Source organism: Acinonyx jubatus, chromosome A3, assembly GCF_027475565.1.
Source record: "Acinonyx jubatus isolate Ajub_Pintada_27869175 chromosome A3, VMU_Ajub_asm_v1.0, whole genome shotgun sequence".
Lineage (NCBI taxonomy): Eukaryota > Metazoa > Chordata > Mammalia > Carnivora > Felidae > Acinonyx > Acinonyx jubatus.
The window spans coordinates 15,024,761-15,044,723 of NC_069388.1; the positions used below are offsets into that span (position 1 = coordinate 15,024,761).

The following is a 19,963-nucleotide window of genomic DNA, read 5'->3' on the forward strand; positions in this document are numbered from 1 at the left end:
TAAGGCTACTCAAGTCCACGTCCCATTTGGAATGTCTTCCTTATCCTCGGAAGGGAGTGTACCCGGTTCAAGGAGCGCGGGTCTAAACTGAAGACCCTGGGCAAGTCCTTCCCATCGAAGGTCTCAGTTTCCCCCAAGTATGAAATGGGGTTAGACACAGTGATATCTGGGGGCCTGTCTGGGGGGAAAGCAAAGAAATAAAGGGGACAGGAACTCGGGGTAGATCGGGAGCCTGTCCCTCGGGGTTTCCAGCCGCGTGGGCGGGCCTAGCGCCCCGAGGCCCAGCTTTCGCAGGGGAATTCCGGGCGGGGTGCGGCGGCGGGGCGGGGCCGGGGGCGGGGCCGGCCGCCGCCTATAAGAGGGGCCGCGCGCCCGGCCGAACCACTTGCCTGTGCGCCCTCTGCGGACCGCCGTGCCATGGCCTCCGCCCGCCTGCTCGCGCTGCTACTGCTCGTCGTGGGCGTCCCCGCCGCTGCCACCGAGTCGGTAGGTGCTTGGGGATCCCCGGAGGGCGGCCTGGTGCCTCCTTTGTTCCTGGGGGCCCGGGCTAGGGGGGCCTCAGGGGTCTGCACCGCCCCCAACTAGACGCCGAGGCCGGGGAAACTTTGCTGGAAAACTTGGCTCCCGGGTCACAGGGAGGCTCCGGGCCGGGGTGGCTCCCGCGCGCGAACGTGCGCCCCAGCCTGTTGCTCTTCCCGCCTCCCCTGGCCTCGGCCCCGCCGCGCGCTCCAGGCTCGGACGTGACTAAGCCGGTGTCACCTCTTCTCTCCCCCACACTCTCGCCCTCCCCTGGTGATCTTGGGGCCCTGGATCCCCCTGCACGCCCTCCGTAAGCGCCCAGAGCGGCGGCTCTAGAATCCGATAGGGCCTGGGCACGAGGGGCAGCGTACTCGGAAGGGGGAAGGAGGAGGGTTGTGCGGAACCTTGTTTCACACACCAGGGAATGAAGGACTGAACCCTGACCTCTGGCCCCAACCCCGCCACTGGGCTTGTAACTTTGGGTAAAGCCCTGCCCCTTCTGAGTCTCAGTTTCCCCATCTGTACAACGGCAGGAGGGAGCCTGGCAGGAGATGGCCAGTGCCTCTGTAGGGCCCCTCCAAAGTTGGGACTCTGATCTTCCAAGGGCAGATGGGAAGGATGGTTTGGGGTCAGCACTTCACCAAGAGTTGAGCCTCTGCTTTCTTCGAGAATGCTGTTTATTTCTGCTGAACTGCAGAAGGGAAATTGGGAGTACCCACCTTGAGTAGGGTGAAGGGGGGGTGGGGGACAGAGGGCCTCAGTGAGCCCAGAGAAGCTCTCCTTCTCACTGCTCTCTGGTCCCTGTCCTAGTTTACAAAGTCCTGGGCCACCAGAACCTCCATTCATCCCCTGCCACCAGTGTGGGGGAGGAGGATGGCAATCTCATCTGGGAAGTTGGGGGAGCAGGAATTGCTGGGAGGGTCTGTCTGTCCTCCAAGAACCCCATTTTTTGCCCCCTTGATTCCCTTAATTAAGCCCCCCCTTTTAGAAGCAGCAAGTCTGTGGAGTTTAATCATTGCAGATTTTTTTATGGGGCTCCTGTTTCTCTGGGCTTGGGCAGGGGAAGTCTTTTCTGCCTGGCAGGCTTCTTTTGGGGAATCGTGAGATCCTGATAATAACCCACCAGTACGATTGCAGGCATTCAGTGATGATAGCAAACATTTAGTGCTTATGGTGTGCCTTATGATGTTCTAATAGCTTTCTAATGGCTGTTCCAATGTCCTATCAACTTGCTTAATTCTGACAACAACCCTGCTGTTTACTGTTCTTAAATTGGTCCTGAGGCTGAGGAGGTTAGCTAACTTACCCAAGGTCACACAGCTAATCAGGGGCTGAGTCATTCAAATTTAGGCAGCCAGGTATCCAAGTTCCTGCTCTTATGATAAGCTGCAGTGTGATGCTTTCTGAGTGGCGGCCCTGAATCTGTTGAGATTTGGGGTTTGCCGGCCTCAACGAATTCTGAGGTGGAAGGAAACAGGAGACCAGAGTGAGGTGATGACTTCCCCAAACTAAGGGCAGCCAGACCAAAAGGTTAGTGTCTGAGCCAAGACTCCAACCTACACCTGCTGCTCCCTGGTACAGTGCTCTAAATTAGGCCCTGAAAGATGTGTTGAGTCCAGCAACTGGGGAGACCTCCAGAGGAATGCCATGTTGGGTCCTGTTGGCCAGGACAGTGTGGGGAAAAAAGAAAGACCCAGGAGGTCGTGAGGTCACTGCATGGGCAGTCACATGGCAGTCTCAGTTCAGAGGCTGCTGAGTCTGCAGGTGCTTCAGGGTGAGGAGCGGACAGCTGTGTCCTGGGGGCAGTCAGAAGGATATGGTTTGGGGGAGGGCAGCTGTGTCAGCCCTCGCACGGTGACCCATCAGCTGGGGGAGAAGTAGGCCCTGAGCAGCTGCTTCCTGAGAGAGGTATCTGGCTCTCATCCTGACCTCAGCACTCCCCTTCCTGGTGAATGTCAGGGACCTTCCACCTCTAATTGGGTCACAGGGCTTCCCCTTTTGCCTCCGCCACCCCCTTCCTTCCAAGATTGTGGCCGGAAAAATCAGACCTAGTCATAGTTGGATAGATGTAATGGAGGCCCGCCTTTTTCTTTTTGCAGGTGGAGAAAACAGGCCCTGGGAGAAGGGATTTGCTAATTGCAGTTATGATTTGTTGAGTTTTCCACATGCTAGGTCTGGGGCATTTTATCCTCACAAAAAAACCCAGCATCTCGGGATTATATTATGCCCACTTTACAGATGAGGGAACTGAGGTCCATCTCCAATAGTGCTGTTGGAGTAAACCTCTCCAAGTTTAGGTTTAAGCCAAAGGCCTGCCCTCCCCTTGGGTGATACCCTACCCCCACCCTAAGGGCTTGGTGCCACAAGTTTTGGGAAGGGAATCCAGGCTGAGCAGACAGCCTCTTCCCTGGCTGTGGGACTTGCCATCCCAAACCAGTTCTTCCTGTCCAGCTGGGAGCATTCCCCTGAACTGCCTTCTTGCCACTCCTTCCCTAGCCAATTAAAGGCAGCCCTGTTTGGGGAGCTGGACCCCTCCAGAGGGGTTGCTGCCCAGAGGCACAGCCTTCTGATGTGGCACCAAGCCCAGTGGGTTCTGGGGAAATGTACTTTAGCTTGGAGATGTTTTCGGTCTCCTTGAAAATTCTCTCCTTGATTGCCCTGAGGTAGGAGTGGGGCAGAAGCCCAGAGGGTCTAGGACCCTTGAGTGGTCAGTGAGAGCTCTGTGGAATTCTTAAAAGCCTAGAGAGCTACTAAAGAGCCTATTTTGGGCCATGGTTTAGAGGGTTCTGTGAGCTTGATGTCCCCCATCTGTAAAATGGGGTTTGAAACAAATGACCTTGATTGCCCTTTTCAGCTCAAGTATTCTATTCATATTCATCCCCCCAAACCTACCACACACACCACTCCCACCCACACACACCCAGTGGGGAATTCTGCCCTATTCATCTTCAGCGAAATACTTACCCCTTACTTAGTACGCAGGAAATATTTGCATGAATGAATAAATTCATGTGTGTAACTTCATTCGAAAGGGTGCATTGAGGTAATTTATCACTAACGTGAATGCCTTCCAGGGAAACCGTGAGGTAGGTTTTATCATCTTCATTTATACAGGAAACTGATGCTCAGAGGAAGGTAGTGGCTTGCCAAGGTCAGAACCAGGTCTCTGATAATACAAGGTGTCTGGTTTGAGCCTCCTCTGAGAACATTCCAGATGAGAAATTCCGGCTGGCTTTGAAGGAAGATACCTTGGGTTCTACTTCCTGAATTGGAAGCACGTATGCCCTATCTCTGGGTCTCAGTGTCCCCAACTCTATAGTAAGGAGGTAGGACCAAAACCCTCCCAAGGGTCCTCCCTGCCCTGAAAACACACTGATGGGGGGAGGGGAGCTTTCTTGGTCCCCTTGGTAAAGAACCTAAGAGGAGAAGAGCTGGGGGGTGGAGACATTCAGCTCCTGCCATCCCCAGCTCCTGGAAACAGAAGGCTTTTGCAAGGACTTGGAGTGCAGGGCCGCCCTGAATGAGGAGCTGGGAGAGCCAGGCTGGGCTCCCCGCCCCAGTTCCTTCTTGGGAGGAATTGGCTGCTAGTTGTTCTCAGCCTCCTGGACTGGTGGGTGTGATTTCCAAATGACCATTTAAAATTGGGGGAAGGGGCTGGACTGGGCCTGTGAGTCACTGGAGGAGAGCGGTGGCTGGCCTGAGTTACCCATTTCCTTTCAGCCTCTTGGCTAGTAGGATGGCTCTGATGAGGGTGTTGGAATGGGTTCCAGAGTTTTACCTTGTCCCCTGAGAGCCTATTAAAGATAGTCAGCGTCTCAATGTCCAGGGCCTTTGAGGGGATGCCCAGGAAATGTTAATACTAGGCCTCAGACCTTCCCAGTGCCCCGTCCGTGTGGACTTTGACAGGGTGTGAATTCAGCCAGTTGTTTGTTTCCCTTGAAGCAGAACTGAAGCTGCCACTGCTCTGAGCTCCTAGAGCAGAGCTGGTATATAGTCCAGATGGGGTTGGACCCCGGGAGTCTCTGACTTGTCTGATGTCCTCCTCTCCCCTTACTTCCTGGAACTGGCAGGAGGGCACTGGAACAGTGGCTTGGGGTTAGGCAGACCTAACTTCAGAGGTGTGAAGGCCACCTCTTCCTAGCTACATGGCTTTGGACATGTCACCCAGTCTCCCCAGCCTCTGCTTCCTGGTGGGTAAGAAGATCAGGGTTTTGGTGGGGCTGGTAGGAGGGGACAAGGCTGCAGTGAGTGTCTGGTAGGGAGGCCGCATTCTGTGTGACAGACATGTCAGCCATGCCAGGTGGCCCTGTGGCCTTTGAGGATTCTACTCCCCGCCGCCCCCCCCCCCATGGCCCCTGGAACACTTTCTTCCCTCCCACTCCCCAACAGCTGCAGGGTGGTAAGGGAGGAGTCGAGGGTGGGGCTGATGGAGTTCAAATCTCCTGTTTGTTTGTTTTAGAAGTGGGCTGTTTGCTAATTATCAGATGGGTTCATATTTAAACAAGAACCAGTTCTCAGCGGCCCCACCCCTCCCGCCAGGATTTGTAGGAACCCTTTGCTGAGCAGTTTGCAGCCTGCTGGGTGATGGCAGGGTTTGCTAAGGGTATGGGACCACCTAGACACTGTCCAGAAGGGGGTCGCCCTTCCTGAGCTGGAGGGGTAGAGTTTCTAGTCCTACGGAGGCCGAGTGAATTGCAAGCTGCGCTCTGGGCTAGGAGAGGGGGTGTGGTAGTGGGCAGGAAGGTACAGTGTCTGAAAAGCCAGTTTTCATACACTTTTCAGTGCACAGTGCCTAGAGAGGGAGGTGAAGGCCCGTGTCAACAGTTGGGGCCTGATTTAACTCCAGAAGGACTAGAAACCTGGCTTCTTGAGCTGGTTTGTTATTAACTCACTAGTGACCTTCAGGCGTGTTCCTGCACCTGGCCAGGCCCCTTGGCCCTGTCTGCTGGAGGCAGGGTGACTGGAAGTGGGTGCGTGTCACAGCCACAAAAACCTGAGTCACCATCCCAGCTCTGCTGCTCACCCCGGGACATGCAGTTAGTTAATAAGTCACTTCACCGATGTGTCCTCTACAAAACACCTGTGTCACTCAACTTGTAAAGTGTTTGGCAAACTTGTAAAGTGCTGGCTTGATTTGGGTTTATCATTAGCGGCTAGACCAGGGTTCTTAACCTGGCTGGATGTTGGCTTCAGGGAGATGGTATCTGTGTGCACACTGAAAAATGTAGACTGATGGTTACAGTTCTCGGGGTTCAAAACTTTTTATCCTTACCGGAGAGCTCCAGGAGTCCCCAGGAGATGACTCTGTGATTTGAACACTTCTTCCCAGCTTTGGCCTTCTGCAGTCCCCTGCCCAGTCTATCCCTGCTACTTTTCACCACCTCTGTGCCCCTGGTTACTCACCACCCCCACCCTCTGGCCAGTCCCTCCTACTCAGCGCACCCCCCCCCCCCCCTTATTCTGCCTCTCTCCTCCCCCACCCTGCAGGCCCAGAACTCTGCTGCCCCAGTTTTCTCTGGCACAGTAGAGGAGGCTGGTAGTCAGGTGACACCTGGGGTAATGGAAAGGGGAGGCAGGGAGAGGCTGGTATGTGTGGAAACAGTGACTTGGTGGAGCCGCCGGTTGCAGCCAGGCCTGTGGGACTGGCTGTACCACTGGAACCTCAGGGCGTGGGGGCAGGGATGACCCATGGCCGGTCACAGGCAGTGGGGACACTCCTTGCCCAGGGTAGGGGGGCGGGGTAGGGACTGGCTGGGAAACGTCTGTGGGACAGACCCACTAGGTCTGGAGCAGTGGCTTCTCTGAGTGGGGGGTGGGGGGTGCACAGCAGGGAGTCTGGGAAGGGGCAGGAAGCCAGCACCTAGTGCTGATCTAATCAGCCTAGACTAGAGGCTATCGACTCTGCTCCTGAGAACACGGGAGGCTTGTTTATGTCCCCGCCCGCAGATCCAGCAGGGACTTCGGATCTGCTGCCTAGATTACAAGCCCCAGCTTCAATGCACCTCTGTCTCTGCAGCCCTCAGGGAGCCAGCCCCCTCCCGCCTGTCTCCAGCGGTAATCGGAGCAGTGCCCGGCTTGGTTACCAGGCCTCGAGACAGAGGGAGGCTTGTCTGTTCCAGAACCGTCTTTTACAGGTGGGGAAACTGAGGCCCAGGGAGGGACTCGCCCAAGATCCACAAAGGAGTTAGTGGCAAGGGTGCTGCATCAGCTGCCGTCAGGGGCTGCAGAAGCTCCCACCTCTGCCCCCATTCCTAGCTGCACCCCAGGATCCTGGAGCCCTCGCTGTGGAATGGGCTGCCCTTGGGGGGGGGGGGTTGGTGAAAAGTTGGCTGCTGGCTGTGCCAGGCCTGGCTTGTCTCCTGTGTGATTGTGTTCAGAGTAACCTGACCTTGGAGTGGGCAGAGCTGACATTCGAACCCCCACCCTAGCCGCACTCCTACTCCCAGACCTGGCTTAACCCTCCAGTTACCAGAGTGCCAGGCTGTGGATTGGTGTGTGGTTTCTTATTGCCTTCTGGATATTTTTTTCATCCTCAGGGCAGGTCAGGAAATACTCTGGGATCCCCAAGTAGAATGTCAGGCATCTCTGGTCACTGCCGTTTACTCCTTTTGGAAAAATACAACCCAGTTTCCTCTGCCTCTATCTTCTTACGACAGGTGCTCCAAGTTGTGTGACCTTGAGCAGGTGTCTGCCCATCTCTGGGTCCTTTGCAGTCTCCAGGGACCTGATTGGTTGTTGAAAAGTCTCTGGTCTCAGAAGCAAAATGAATACTCATTACAGGGTTATGTCCCTTCATGATTTGCAAACCCCGCCCCTCCCCACCCCGCCATCCACTGACCACCTTTCTGGCAATGGAACTGCTTCTATAGCTTTTTCCAGGTCTCTCTGACCCTTTGACCACTAATCCCTTTAGCCAGAAGGAAGGCAGGTGGGGATTAATAATAGCTACTACTCAATGAGCACCTGCTGTGTACTGGGCCATATGCTGGGTCCCTTGCACACACTAATGCATTTCACTTAATCGTCATCGTCCTGCAGGGTGCTCCTAGCCCTGGTTACCAAAAGAGAAAACTAAGGGTTCAGGGTTCAGTATACCCCAAGGTTCCTGGAGTTAGGAAGTGGCCATGGCCAGACTGTGCTTTGCTTGTGGGTAACCACTCTTCTGGTGGGGATCCTTTGTTTCTGGCGAGGTGTAGAGCTCTGATTGTGGCTCCTGGGTTTGCTCACCCTGGGGGATATCTGGCCCTTCAAAAAGGCAGGGTGGGGGAAAGCAGTGACTAACCAACGGCCCCTTCTGGGGATCTCCTGTCCGGATAACAGGTGGCTTCAGTAGTTGGAGTCCAGTGTTCTTGCCACTCCCTGTTGAATTTGGCTTGCCCAGTTGTCCTTCTGGTCTCACCTCCTGAAAGAAGGGTCAAATGTGTCCCTGACCCTACCTCTGCTGGGGAGGAGCCTGAGGGCAGGAGGTGGGTATGCGGGGCTCTCCTCCCTCTTTTCCTCCCACCAGCTCTTGGTTAACCAGGCCTTGACCCTGAACTCCCTGGTGCCCCAGCCAAGTTTTTGTTCTTTTGTTGAATATCACTTTCACCTTTGTTTGCTCCTTGGTGGAGCCTGGCCTGGCACTGTGGGGTTGGGGTGGAGAGGTGACTCGGGGGTGGCAGTGAGAAGTCTGGTTGTAGCTGAGGCGTGGTCTTGAGAAAGATCTAGGTTCAAATCTCAGCTCTCTTGCTTTCTAGTTGTGTGACTTCGGATAAATGACTCCCCCGCACCTCAATTTCCTGCAAACATGTTACAAGACTCGTGCCAGTAAAATGAGTTCATAGGGAAGAGCACCGCGTGGTGCCTGGCACGTCGTGGATACTTGAGCTAGTCACCCCAGCCCCTGTGCTTTTCCCTGGTGACGGAAGCTGTAGGACTTTGGGGTGGGGTTGGCGACCTTTTCCTAGCTTCTTTTCATGCTTATAGCATAAGGACTGGATGCGGAATACATCTGGAGTGAAAGCTGCAGCCTGTGGGTTTGCTGAGACCCTTACTTTTGCAGCCCAAACCCTTGAAGCAGGGAGGGAGGACAACTCCAGCCTGAAGCCAGAAGACCTAGCTTCTAAGTCCAGCCCTGCTGCCAACAGTTTGGGTGACCTTGGCAAAGTCCCTTGTCTTTTAATTTGTTTGCTGGGTTATAAAATGAGACCATTGGGCTCAGTGGCCTCAGATACTTTCTACTGGCAGGTGTTAGTTCCTTTAGAACAAAACAGCACCTGCCCCCTCTTCTGGGGATAATCTGGGGAGGCGTCCAGCATCTCAGTCCCCAGGCACTCATCCCAGGTGTCCACCAGCCCTGGGGTAGACACGGTCTGTGAGACCCAGGCCCACTGCCTTATTCTGCTGGTGATTTCTGTTGTGCTCTGGGAGAAGGGAGGCCTGAGGGCCCAATGAGGGTGCCTGTGCGTGCACACACACGTGAACACACATTCCCCCGGCAGGGATGGGGTGAGTGGAGAACAGGTGGGGTAAGCTCGGCTGGGATCAGGGTGGGGTCCCTCTCTGGTCAGGGCTGGGCTTGGCTACTGGGTGGCCTGGTGGCTTCTTCAAAGCCACCCTGACTGAATGGGCCTTGTCTGCAAAGTGGGTGAGGCAAGGGAGGGCTGTTGGCATTCCCTCCCCTCTGCCCCTCTGCACATGAAGGGATGCTTGCCCACAGTCTCATGGAGCTTGGTCCTCTCTTGCAGCCTCGTCTTAAAGGGTTCCCACTGGGGAATTTCTCTCTTGTCAGGAGTCGGGGGCAGAGAAGATGCTTCTGGAGTTGAAGGTTTTGTTTTCTTGTGTCCTTCCCTGAGCATGCCCCCTGCCCCCCGGGCCTCGTGACTTGTGACTTGCTGGAGAAGGAACCGTTGGCTCCTCTAATGCAGTCTTGAGCCCTGGAATAGGTATCTGACAGGGTCTGATGCCTCCTGTGCCCCTGGTGCAACCTTGGACAAGTGTATCCTCTCCAGGAACCTGGTATAAAAAGGAAGGGTGAGGGCTGAACTGGGAGTGAATCTGGGTTTCAGTGCTGACGGGGCCTGCCTCCTCTCTTAGCCTTCCTTTAGCTACTGTGAAACTGAAGTGGTAACTCTGAGGCAGGCAGCATGCTAATCCCAGGAGTTGTTTTGAAGCACCCCTTAGCACTTTCACACACCCAAAGAAAGGCAAGATGTAGAAACAACATTCTGTGACTCCTGGGGACCAGGGGTGGGGAAGGTCTCCGCCTGAAGCCACCCAGTGCTGGGACCCCAGCCCCTGACTTGAGGACTTGGAGCTCAGACTCCCACAGCCAGTCTGGTCTCCAGGTTTGGTTGACCACTGGCTGAAGTACCTTCTTTCTCTCCTGGGCTGGGTTTGACCTCCACGCAGCAGGGCTCCCTCCTAGCTTGGGTGGTCAGGCACTCTATGGACGCGTATGTTCATGCAGGTGTTCTTGTGTGTGTGGTTAAAAGCTCAGGTGACCCATGCCTGGGTTCTGGTCCAGTATGGCTACTTTTTACCAATGTGACCTTGGGCAAAAATCTATCAGGAGGACCTACTTTAGGCTAAGTGCTTAGGAGGTCCTGCTCTCAGAATCTGGGCCTGGGGGAATTTGCTTTGTGGCAGGGACCTCGCCCTAGGGACAGTTTCGCAACCACCTCGGAGCCCTCCCGGAGGAGCTGCCAAACTAAAGCCACAGGCACGGGGCTGTGGGGCTGTGTGCGGGGGCTGGGCTGGAGTTCCAGCACTAGTAGCTCAGCAGCTCCTGATTCCCGAGTCATGAAGTCATCCCGACCAGGGCTTAACCCCTTCTGGCTCCCCACCCCCGTGTGTGCCAAGTATTCAGCGAAGATTCTCCCATCCGGTGGAAGAGGGCTGCGTGCCCGCCGCCTTCCCCCTGGTCTGACCCTGCTCCTTTCCGGGAATCCAGCACATGCCCTCACAGTGGGTGGAAGAGGACATGACAGTCAGGTTCTGCCCGCCTCTCCCCAGAAGCCCCCGGAGGAAGTACAGGAGGAGCCCGGGCCTCGCCTGCAATGGTTACCTTGTCCTGGGAACAGATATTCCTTCTCGGGCTCCCCTGGGTCACTGGCAGTCTCCCTCAGGTAAAGGACAGCCTGGGGCAGTCAAAGAGAGACCTGACCTGACTTCTTTCCTTTCTGAGCTGTGCAGCTAACTCAGCCACGTGACCTTGGGCAAGTCACTGCCCTGTTCAGCATTCGAATTCTGTCCAATTCTGTGAGATGGAAGGGACAGGACCTCCCTGGCTTCTGTGGTTCTGAGCAGAGCCCCAGTCTCCTACAGGCAGGGGCTTTAGGAAAGAAGAGAATGTTTTGAGGAGGGGTGTGTATGGAACTTCATGAAACCCTATCTCTTTTGGCAAAAGTAGGGACTTTAATATTTGAGTTAATTAGCAAAAAAAAAAAAAAAAAAAAAAAACTTTGCCCAGGACTGCTGTTCTGTGGGAACAGCTCTGTCGCCCCAGAGCTAAGGAGAACGGCAGTAAGAATTCAGAATGCTTCCTACCCTTGTGAGCTCTAGGAGATGGGAACAGAGAGAGTAGCTGATGTACTTGAAGGACCCTGGGAAAGTCTTTGCCTCCCTGGACCTTGATACTTTCCTTTGAAAAGCTTCTCAGTGGAAGTAGTCTTAAGATTCTGCTGTGATGTCCTAGACTGGGTCCCCGTGAGTAGGGGCCAAGGACATTTGTGGGTGATGGAGTGGATGGTGCCCCACTCTGTGCTGGTACAGAACAGATCCTGTGGGAGATGCTTATAAAGCTGGATATGAGAGTGTGCTCATGTATTTGTGAGTCACTAGGTCTGTGCAGCACCTGGACTGAGGCCTCCCTGAGGTGTGGGTGAGCCAGCCCTGTCTGTCCCAGCCCAGTCTGACTCAGCTGGGAAAGGTGTCCTGGACTGGGAAAGACCAGGGCCAGCAGCCAGGCGAATCAGTGGTGACAGTGTCTGCGCCCTAGAACCCTAGAGTGTCCTACCCTCCAGCCTGTGTGGCTCCTGCAGTCAGGCAGCCTGATGCGGAAGCCTCCTTCTTCCACCCGCTACTTGTGTCAGAGGGAAACGCCCAGTTTCCTTGGTTGTAAAATGAGGTTAAAGACATGCCTTTGGAGTTAATAAGAACAGGGGCTGGCACGTAGTAATTGCTTATAGCAAATAGTACCTAGTAATGTTTAATGTTCTGATTATTACCAACTTTATTATTTTTATTAGCCCAGGATGAGAAAGAGATTTGCAAGTTAGGGGGCCAGGAGGAGAGCAGGACCCAGGTCTCCAGGTCCTGGCCTGCTTACTTTCCAGCACCCCAGGTTACCTTACCGAATGCCCACTTCATTGCCTTTTGGGGCTTGGGGGCTGTTGTCAAGCACCAGGGGGCTACTGATGTGTCTTCAGAAGTGGCTGACGTAACTCCTTTTTTCACTCTAGATCCGAGAGACCGAAGTCATCGACCCCCAAGACCTCCTAGAAGGCCGATACTTTTCTGGAGCCCTCCCAGATGATGAGGATGTCGGGGGGCCCGGGCAGGAGCCCGATGACTTTGAGCTGTCTGGCTCTGGAGATCTGGGTATGGAGGGTGTGGTGGGCAGGCTTGAGGTCATGGGGCTGGAGGGAAAGTGGCCTCACAGACCATAGGGGGGTGAGCATGTCTTTTGACTTGGGTTTGTATGGGGGTTTTCCAGCAGAGCTCCTCCCCTCTCAAAGGGGAAACAAAAGTAACTATCAAGCCGTTCCAGCCCTTGGCAACCCTCCTTGGGCGGGTTATTTGTTGCTTTGAGTTCATTTGTAGCTGTAGGTTTTCTGAGCACCAGCCTGGACCTGTCTGCCTGTGGCTGGGGGCCTGGTGGGGGTGGGGCTGGAAAGAACTGATAGTGTTTTCTTCTTGTGAAAAGGAGAAGGGCCAGCTCCAAAGCCTGGGAGCATGTGTGGGCAGAAGTATGGGTGGAGAACAAGCCCCGGCTTCAGAGGGGGATGGGAGTGTGTGAAGGGGCCCAGGCCTCTGGGGGCTGGACCAGGGGCCAGGCCGGTTCATGGTCTTCAGTGACTCCTATGTGCAGGATGGTGTGATCTTTGAAGTTTGAGCTTTGGAGTCCCATAGTCTTGAGTTCAAACTGCCTCTCAGTGACCTGAGACTTGGTTTCCGAATCTGTAAAATAGTGAATCATTGAGTTGGGGATTGGACTCTTGGCACATGCTAAGCACTCAGTAAATATTTTAATGTTGCGATTTCTAACATTTAATGTTACAATCTAGAGTCATCTCAAAGGAATCCCTTGGAGCTCTTGTTCAAATGCAGACTCTGATTCTATGAGCCCTGAAATTCTGCGTTTCTAACCGGCTCTTGGTCCCTGATCCAGGCATTCCAGAGCAAGGGTTTGGAGCTGACAGAGCATCTGCTCAGCTACCTGCCTGGCATCCTTGTGAAAGAACCGGGGAGTAAGGTCTTGAGAGCCCCATTTTACAGATGAGGTGACTGAGGCTGGGGTGGGAATGGTCACTTACTGTACACTGAGCATTTGAGGGCTGCTTGTAAGGTAGGACTCCCACCAGCCATGGCTGAAGAAGGGGGAGGTACTTTAAGGACAAATGTTCACACAGCTTTTCTGACTTTACAGATGACTCAGAGGACCCCCAGATCTTCCCGGAAGTAATCCAACCCTTGGTGAGTAGTTAACATGCTTTTGCCTCTCCCCATTTGCTCCACTGTGACACCTGTTGAGAGGAGCCCGTAAGTGAGGGTCTGACCTCACTCTGCAAGAAAGCTTGTATTGGTGGCCCTGGCTCCTTAGGGACAGGCACGACTGTGGGTAGGCCATCCTTCCTGCAGGGATAATCACTGTCAACACTTAGATGTGTTTCCAGCACCTTTTCTGTGCATTTCTAGGTATTTCCCAGCATTAATATCAAATAATATATACAGTCTTGTGTGCTGCACTTTTCACTTAAAGTGGGCACGAGTTTGCTTCCTCACATAATTAAGTGTTCTTTTTCATTTTTATAGGCTGCATAATCATCGTTCATTATTTTCCCCTTATTGATGGAAAAGTTGTTTATGATTTTTTGATACTCTGAAATTATACCGCCACAGCAAGCATCTTTCACTCAAATCTCTGATTAGCTCCTTGGGATAGAGTCCCACAGGCAAAGCTGCTGCCTTAAAGGGCAAGCACTTTCTATAGTTTTGCCCAACCGCCCTCCAGGGTGGTGATTCTAGAATCCCCACTGACCAGCAGTGAGTGGTAACACCTGCTTCCCTGTACCCTCGGTCACATTCATTCCTCTTTTGGGACAGATCCACTAGAAAGGTTGAGGGTAAGCCTTTGATGGCATAATTGTTGAGAGATTGGTGCTGAATTCAGCTCCAGGACCACACGGTTCATCCGGCAAGATGGCGGAAGCAGATTCCCTCCCTGGCTGAATGTTCCTGTCCCTGCCCTGGGTCCCTCCCCAAAGCACACTGAGTCTTCATCTCTCCTCCTTCTGCCCCATCCAGGTGCCTCTAGATAACCATATCCCTGAGAGGGCAGGGCCTGGGAGCTGGGTCCCCACCGAAGCCAAGGACCTGGAGGAGAATGAGGTCATCCCCAAGAGGATCTCACCCTTTGAAGGGGACGAGGATGTGTCTAACAAGGTGTCCATGTCCAGTGCCACACAGAGCGGCAACATCTTTGAGAGGACAGAGGTTCTGGCGGGTAAGGTCCTCACGAGATACTTGGAAGGGGGAGAGGACTGGGAGGCAGTGTTGCAGACAGGGATGCCTCTGGCACATTGGGCTTCTTGGTACCCCTTCCTTCTAGCCACAGGGTGCCCTGGAGCCTCAAGGACTACACCGTAGTCGTAAGGGGTGGCTCTGACTGGGTGAGCAGCCCGGTGGAGGGGGAGGAGAATTGTATATCAGTCTTTTAAAGAACAGCTAGGAGTCCGTCACTGGCCGTTGAGTCCTTCTGTCTTGTTTTCAAAGCATTTTCGTAACCTGGGATTGGTATCTAGGGAGTTTATTCAAGGTTAACTTCCCTCCAAAGCACAGAGACTCCTTTGGATTGGGCTGGTTTCCCTCCCTCCTGCTCTGTCACTTGACAGCCTCGTGATCTTGGCTGAGAAGCTTTCCAGCCTCAGTTGAGGATGTGAGCCTCCATTTCTTCCTCTGTAAATGGGTACAATGCTACCTCCTCGGGTTGGTGTAATAACTCCATGAAAATGAGAATCTGAAATAATTTGGCAAACCGTAAAGGGCTTTTCTGATTTGTTGGTGTAATCTGTCACTGAGTCTTCATGGGGCTTTAGGTGTGGCTCTTTCAAGCCTGGCTGTGGGGCCTTCAGCTGGGGCAGTGCCTGCTGGCTCTCTCCTTCCCTGGCAGCTTGGGGGGTCTCCAAAGCTGCGGGCAGGGGTGAGTTGTCAGAACTCTCTTTCTGGCCAAATGTTATAGGCCAAGGGCAGGTCTTCATGAAGCAGCCTGTCGAGTGGCTGCCCTGGGCCCAGTCTGGGTTACTCCTGTCTCCGGACAGCCACAGCCAGTTGGGCCAACACCTTCGCGGAGTCTTGAGGTACAGGGAGGAGCCCTGTGTCCTGCCTCCATCCAGGACAGATAAGGGTCTTGCCTACATCTTGCAGATAAGGCTGGCTGGGAATGTAACCCTAGGTGACTTTGGGCCCAGCTCAGCCTTAACCCTGACCTCCTGGGACCCGAGTATTTATTCTTTCTGCTTTTCCTTCGCTACGTTTTGTGTGATGTGAGGGGGTGGTGGTGCTATCAGAACTAGAGGGGCCCTTAGAGACCTTGTGATCTTCTAAGCTTCAAAATCTTCGGTAAAACCTCCCCCCATCTTTTTTCAACCACAGAGTTTCACTTTTAGCTGGCATATGTGGGGTTAGCATAAGGTTTTACTTTCACCAACAAAGGGTTCTGCTGCTTTTAAAGAAAAGTTTAAAAACCACTGATCTAGGCCAAGCATGTCTTTTAACTCGGGGAGACTAAGGCCCAGAGAAAGCAGACCACTTGCTTGGGTCACATAAGCAAGAGACAGAACCAAAGCTAAGTCGTCTCTTAAATCTCGCGGTTGAGAATTATCCAAGCATAAGATCTTCATGTGAGAAGTTCCGTTGCTGTGTTAGTTGGCATCTGAATGGCACCTGGGAGTTTCTCAAGTGCTTGCCAGGTGCTACCTGCTGCGTGTGCCCCCCTGAATCTCCACGACCCTATCAGACAGGTATGGCTGTCTTTACTCTTATAAGTAAGGAAACCGAGGCTCAGAGAAGCCAAATCACTTTCCAAAGTCACAAAACTAGGCATTAGTATTGAAACCTAGGGCTGCAGTCACTTTTGAGACTGCCCTTGAACCTTCTGACCCTGTGGGGTCAAGGTTCCAGCACAGACCAAGGTCCCACTAGAGGAGCCAGGGGTCATCAGAGGGAAGGGCGATAAAAACAGGAATGGGGTTGATACCTTATTCCATTGTGCTTTTTCTGGTATTTCCTGGGGGCACTTTGTGGCTGTTTTTTCATGAGTTTTAGCTAAGAAGGAACCTTACTGGACTCCCCTGTGCCACTCTGCCCTCATTCTGTGCATAGATTCAGAGTGTGTGCAGGGATGGAAAATTAATCTTCTTAGCCCTAGTAAGACCGAATTAGGGGACTCAGTCTGCCGCAGCAAGGATTCTGTGAGATATCCCTGCCCCCTCAACAAACAGGAATGAGCCCTTCAGGCGACCTGGCATGATGCAGAACAGCTGCCCACCTGAGGTTAGCAGCACGCACCGGCCTGATGCTAGCAGGTGCCCGTAGGCAGTGCTCCTCTCTGAGCTGAACTGTGAGTGTCATTTATTAAGCACTCACTGTTGTGCCAGGCCCAATTCAGGGTGCTAGGGACACGGATCATAAAGCCACAAAGGTTTACAATCCACGAGGACTGAGCATACGCTGTGCATTGTTCTAAGCACTTTGGGTGGATTAATTTATTTAATCCTAGGACAGATGTGTGAGAAAGGTACTTTTATTTCCAGTTTGCAATGAGCGAGATGAAGGCACTTGCCTGATGACGTAGCCAGTGCTGAGTAACGGGAGTGGGACCTAGGCCTTAACCACCGAGCTGGAAACACGGGAACGTAAACCACTGTCTGTAACTGTCAGTGACGTAGCAGCCTGGCCGTGTCACCGTGTTAGAGCTGTGTCTGGTAGGACACACCTGTGTGTATAGAGGATGTGCACACCTGTCTGTGGAAGCGGAGGCCTGTGTAGGTGTGCGTACCCAGAGCCAGCTAGACTGCGTTGCTCTGAGGCCTGCACTGTCTAGGCTGGTTTTCAGGCCTGCGGGTTTACTTGCTCCTGGCCCAGTTAGTGCTAAGCTGTTGCTGGGGTGTCAAGCTGGTGTTTGGAAGGTGCTGTGGGCTCCAGCAGGCGTGGGTCGGAAGGGTAGCTTTGCCACTCCGGCACTGTGGTCTTCAGTGACCTCCGAAGACCCCCTGTCTTGTTCACGAGGTCACACCTAGCACAAGTGACAGCAGGGGTGAAGACGTCTAGTTGTAAGTGAGCCGACTAGGGGGAAGTGGTAGTGTGCCCGAGGTCCTGACCCGTAGCTCTCCCGTCTCTTCCTCCGCAGCTTTGATCGTGGGCGGTGGCGTGGGCGTCCTGTTTGCTGTTTTCCTGGTCCTGCTGCTGGTATACCGCATGAAGAAGAAGGACGAAGGCACCTACGACCTGGGCAAGAAACCTATCTACAAAAAAGCCCCCACCAACGAGTTCTATGCTTGAAGCAGCCTCCTGGGCACACTGGCTTGGACCTCAGCAGGGAGGGAAGCAGAAGGATTTTGAAGGGTGGACATTAGGGTAGGGGGAGGGCAAACTAATACTGACCTGTCAGCATCTCCAGCTGTGATTATGTTTTAAGCGTCAGAAGAGGCATCATCTTCTGTTCCTGCCTGCCTCTTCTTGATTCTCTGGGCCTCGACTGTCCCGGCAGAAAAATGGGGTTACGCCTGGCCTTGCTGAAGGCAGGTCTGGGATTGGATCATTTCTTAATTTTCCACTTTAGAATGTGGGCCCAGGTTAGAGCCTATATTAAACATGCCTCATCCAGAGCCCCTCTGAAGCTGGAGCTCGGCCCCCAGCGGCCTTCTCCTTCCCTCTTGTGAAAAGGAGCTGGGAGAAGGAACTAGAACCACCTGCACCTTGATGTGTCCGTCAAAGGGCACTTGTGACCACACTACAGGAGTCTGTGGTATACCTTGGGCCATTCTCGGCTCTCTCAAGTGACTTTTGGAAATCAGCCTTTTTTATGAGGGGGAGGGGGTGGGGAGAAGAGCTGAAAGTTACATACTGAAATGGATTTGCAAAGTATTTGTAAATCTACTCTTAGCGGGGTATTTTTTTCTAATGGTTCATTCCTTGGTGCAGAGCCTCTGCCTGGGCAAGAGTGTGCCGATATCAAGATGTTCTCCGCTCTCTTGCACTTTCCACAGTACCTGCTAAGTTTGTATTTAATGGTTTTTTGTTTTTGTTTCTCGGAAATGAGAGAAGAGACGGAGATATGATTTTTATTAATTGTTTTTTTTTGTTTTTGTTTTTTGTTTTTTTTTTTTTACTATTTATAGCTTCAGACAGGGCCTCTTTCTCTCTTTCCTCTTTTAAATATCCTCCCCATTTTTTTTTTTATACTTAACACTCTCCCGCTCTTGACCATGGCCCTTTCTGAAGCTGCTTCCTCTAAGAAGTGGCTATTGCCGAAACATAGTTTTCTAGCAGATCCCAAAATATAATGTAGGGGATGGTGGGATATTTGTGTCTCTTTTCTTGTAATATATTATTATTCATGGTTCTAGAAAAATAGATAAATATATTTTTTCAGGAAATAGCATGATATGTCCCATTTGACGTTGGCTGGATGGTTGAGTGAGTGGAGTTTTGTGTGGCTGAGTGGGTTTTTGCCTTTCTCTCGCTCTGTTTGTGGTGCCTTCTCCTGATTGGGCCGGAATAGTTGAGGGTAGACAATTCTACCTTCTTTCTAGCTTCTGCTTTGAGCCCAACTGGTGTTCCTTTGTTTGTTTTCTCCAAATTTAAGAGAACATTGGAGAGCCGTCCTATCCATTATGGTAAGCACTAGCCACGCATGGCTATTCAAATCAATTAAAATCACATAAAGTTAAAAAATTCATTCCTCATTTACACTAACCACATTTCAAGTGCTTATTTGCCACATGTGGCTCGTGGCTGCTCTGGTGAGCATGCAGGTAGAGCCCGTGTCCACCTGTCGAACCACAGTGCTAGAAAACTGAACTGGTATAACAAGTCCCAGCCCCAGCCTTGCTGGGGTGATCTTTGTCTCCCTGGGCAAAGGGGGCATGGGGGAGGGCTGACTGGCTCCTGGCTTTGGAGCTTATCTGTGATCCTTCCTTCACAAAGAGGAGGCCCGGTGGGTTAGTTAGCCCGTGCAGGCTGTGTCTTCTCCTGACCCCACTGGCTGGGGAGGGGGGAGTCGCCCTTGCCTCCCGCACCCTTCACCACCTCAAGCCAGGGGCCCCAGCTGGCTGGGTCCTCTGGGCACCCCTCCCCCACCCCTGCCATGCCCTTTCCCTCTGGCTATGTTGGGAGTGAGCACCTCTTCTTGTAGCCACCTCACACTGTTGTCTGTTACTGATTTTTTTCTTTTTGATAAGAAGATAATAAAACCTGGTACTTTCTAGATTGCTTGTCTCTGTCATTTCAAAGTTTGTAAGAAGTCCTTCTTTCTGGGTTCTGTATCCTTTGACCTTCGCGGAGCCTGAGATCATTGCCCTGACCAAATGCCCTTTGGGGTGCCAGACATTGGAGGCAGAGAAGAAGCCAAGAAAGGGCCTGGAGAGGAGGAAAGAAAGAATGTGCCCCTGGCGGCCTGTGGGGCATGTCATGCCTAACTTGGTGTGGCGCTTAGATGGCACCTGGTTAAAAAACACAAGGTGGGTGGTGGGGGCTCCTGGGTGGCTCAGTCAGTTGAGCGTCTGACTCATGGTTTAGGCTCAAGTCATGATCTCCTGGTTCGTGGGATTGAGCCTCGTTGAGGCTTGGGATTCTCCCTTTCTCTCTGCCCCTCCCTGGCTCCCTCAATCTCTCCCTCAAAATAAATAAACTTTAAAAGAAACCTACAAAAATCCTTGGATTAGATGCTAACCATAGAAGTGAGGATGTTCCCCATGTAAATCCAGATTCCCTGCTTCTTTTGGGAAAAACTCAAGATTTGGCTCCTCTCCGGCTGCATGGCAACAATTGAAAGTTGCTGACAGGGAGGATCCTATCTGGATGTGGGTTTTCTGCTTTGCCACAGTCTTTACCTGCTTCACTCCTGTCACCTGCGTGGCTTCTACAAGCACTGCAGTAGTCGGGTCTGGACAAACCCCATTGATGCCTCTCTCAATCCTGGTAAGAGCCTTTTTACCAAGGGGGGAACCTGCCCTTAGCTCAT

General features: G+C 52.9%; 1 protein-coding gene across 1 annotated transcript; it reads left to right on the plus strand.

Annotated features, from left to right (window-relative positions):
- The first annotated feature begins 329 nt into the window (after nt 1–329).
- On the plus strand, nt 330–19,207 carry SDC4 (syndecan 4). Its single transcript, XM_027070194.2, has 5 exons — nt 330–486; nt 11,961–12,099; nt 13,148–13,194; nt 14,026–14,224; nt 17,129–19,207. The coding sequence occupies exons 1-5, from the start codon at nt 418–420 to the stop codon at nt 17,278–17,280; spliced, it is 606 nt and encodes a 201-aa protein (XP_026925995.1). The 5' UTR covers nt 330–417; the 3' UTR covers nt 17,281–19,207.
- Nucleotides 19,208–19,963: the final 756 nt, after the last annotated feature.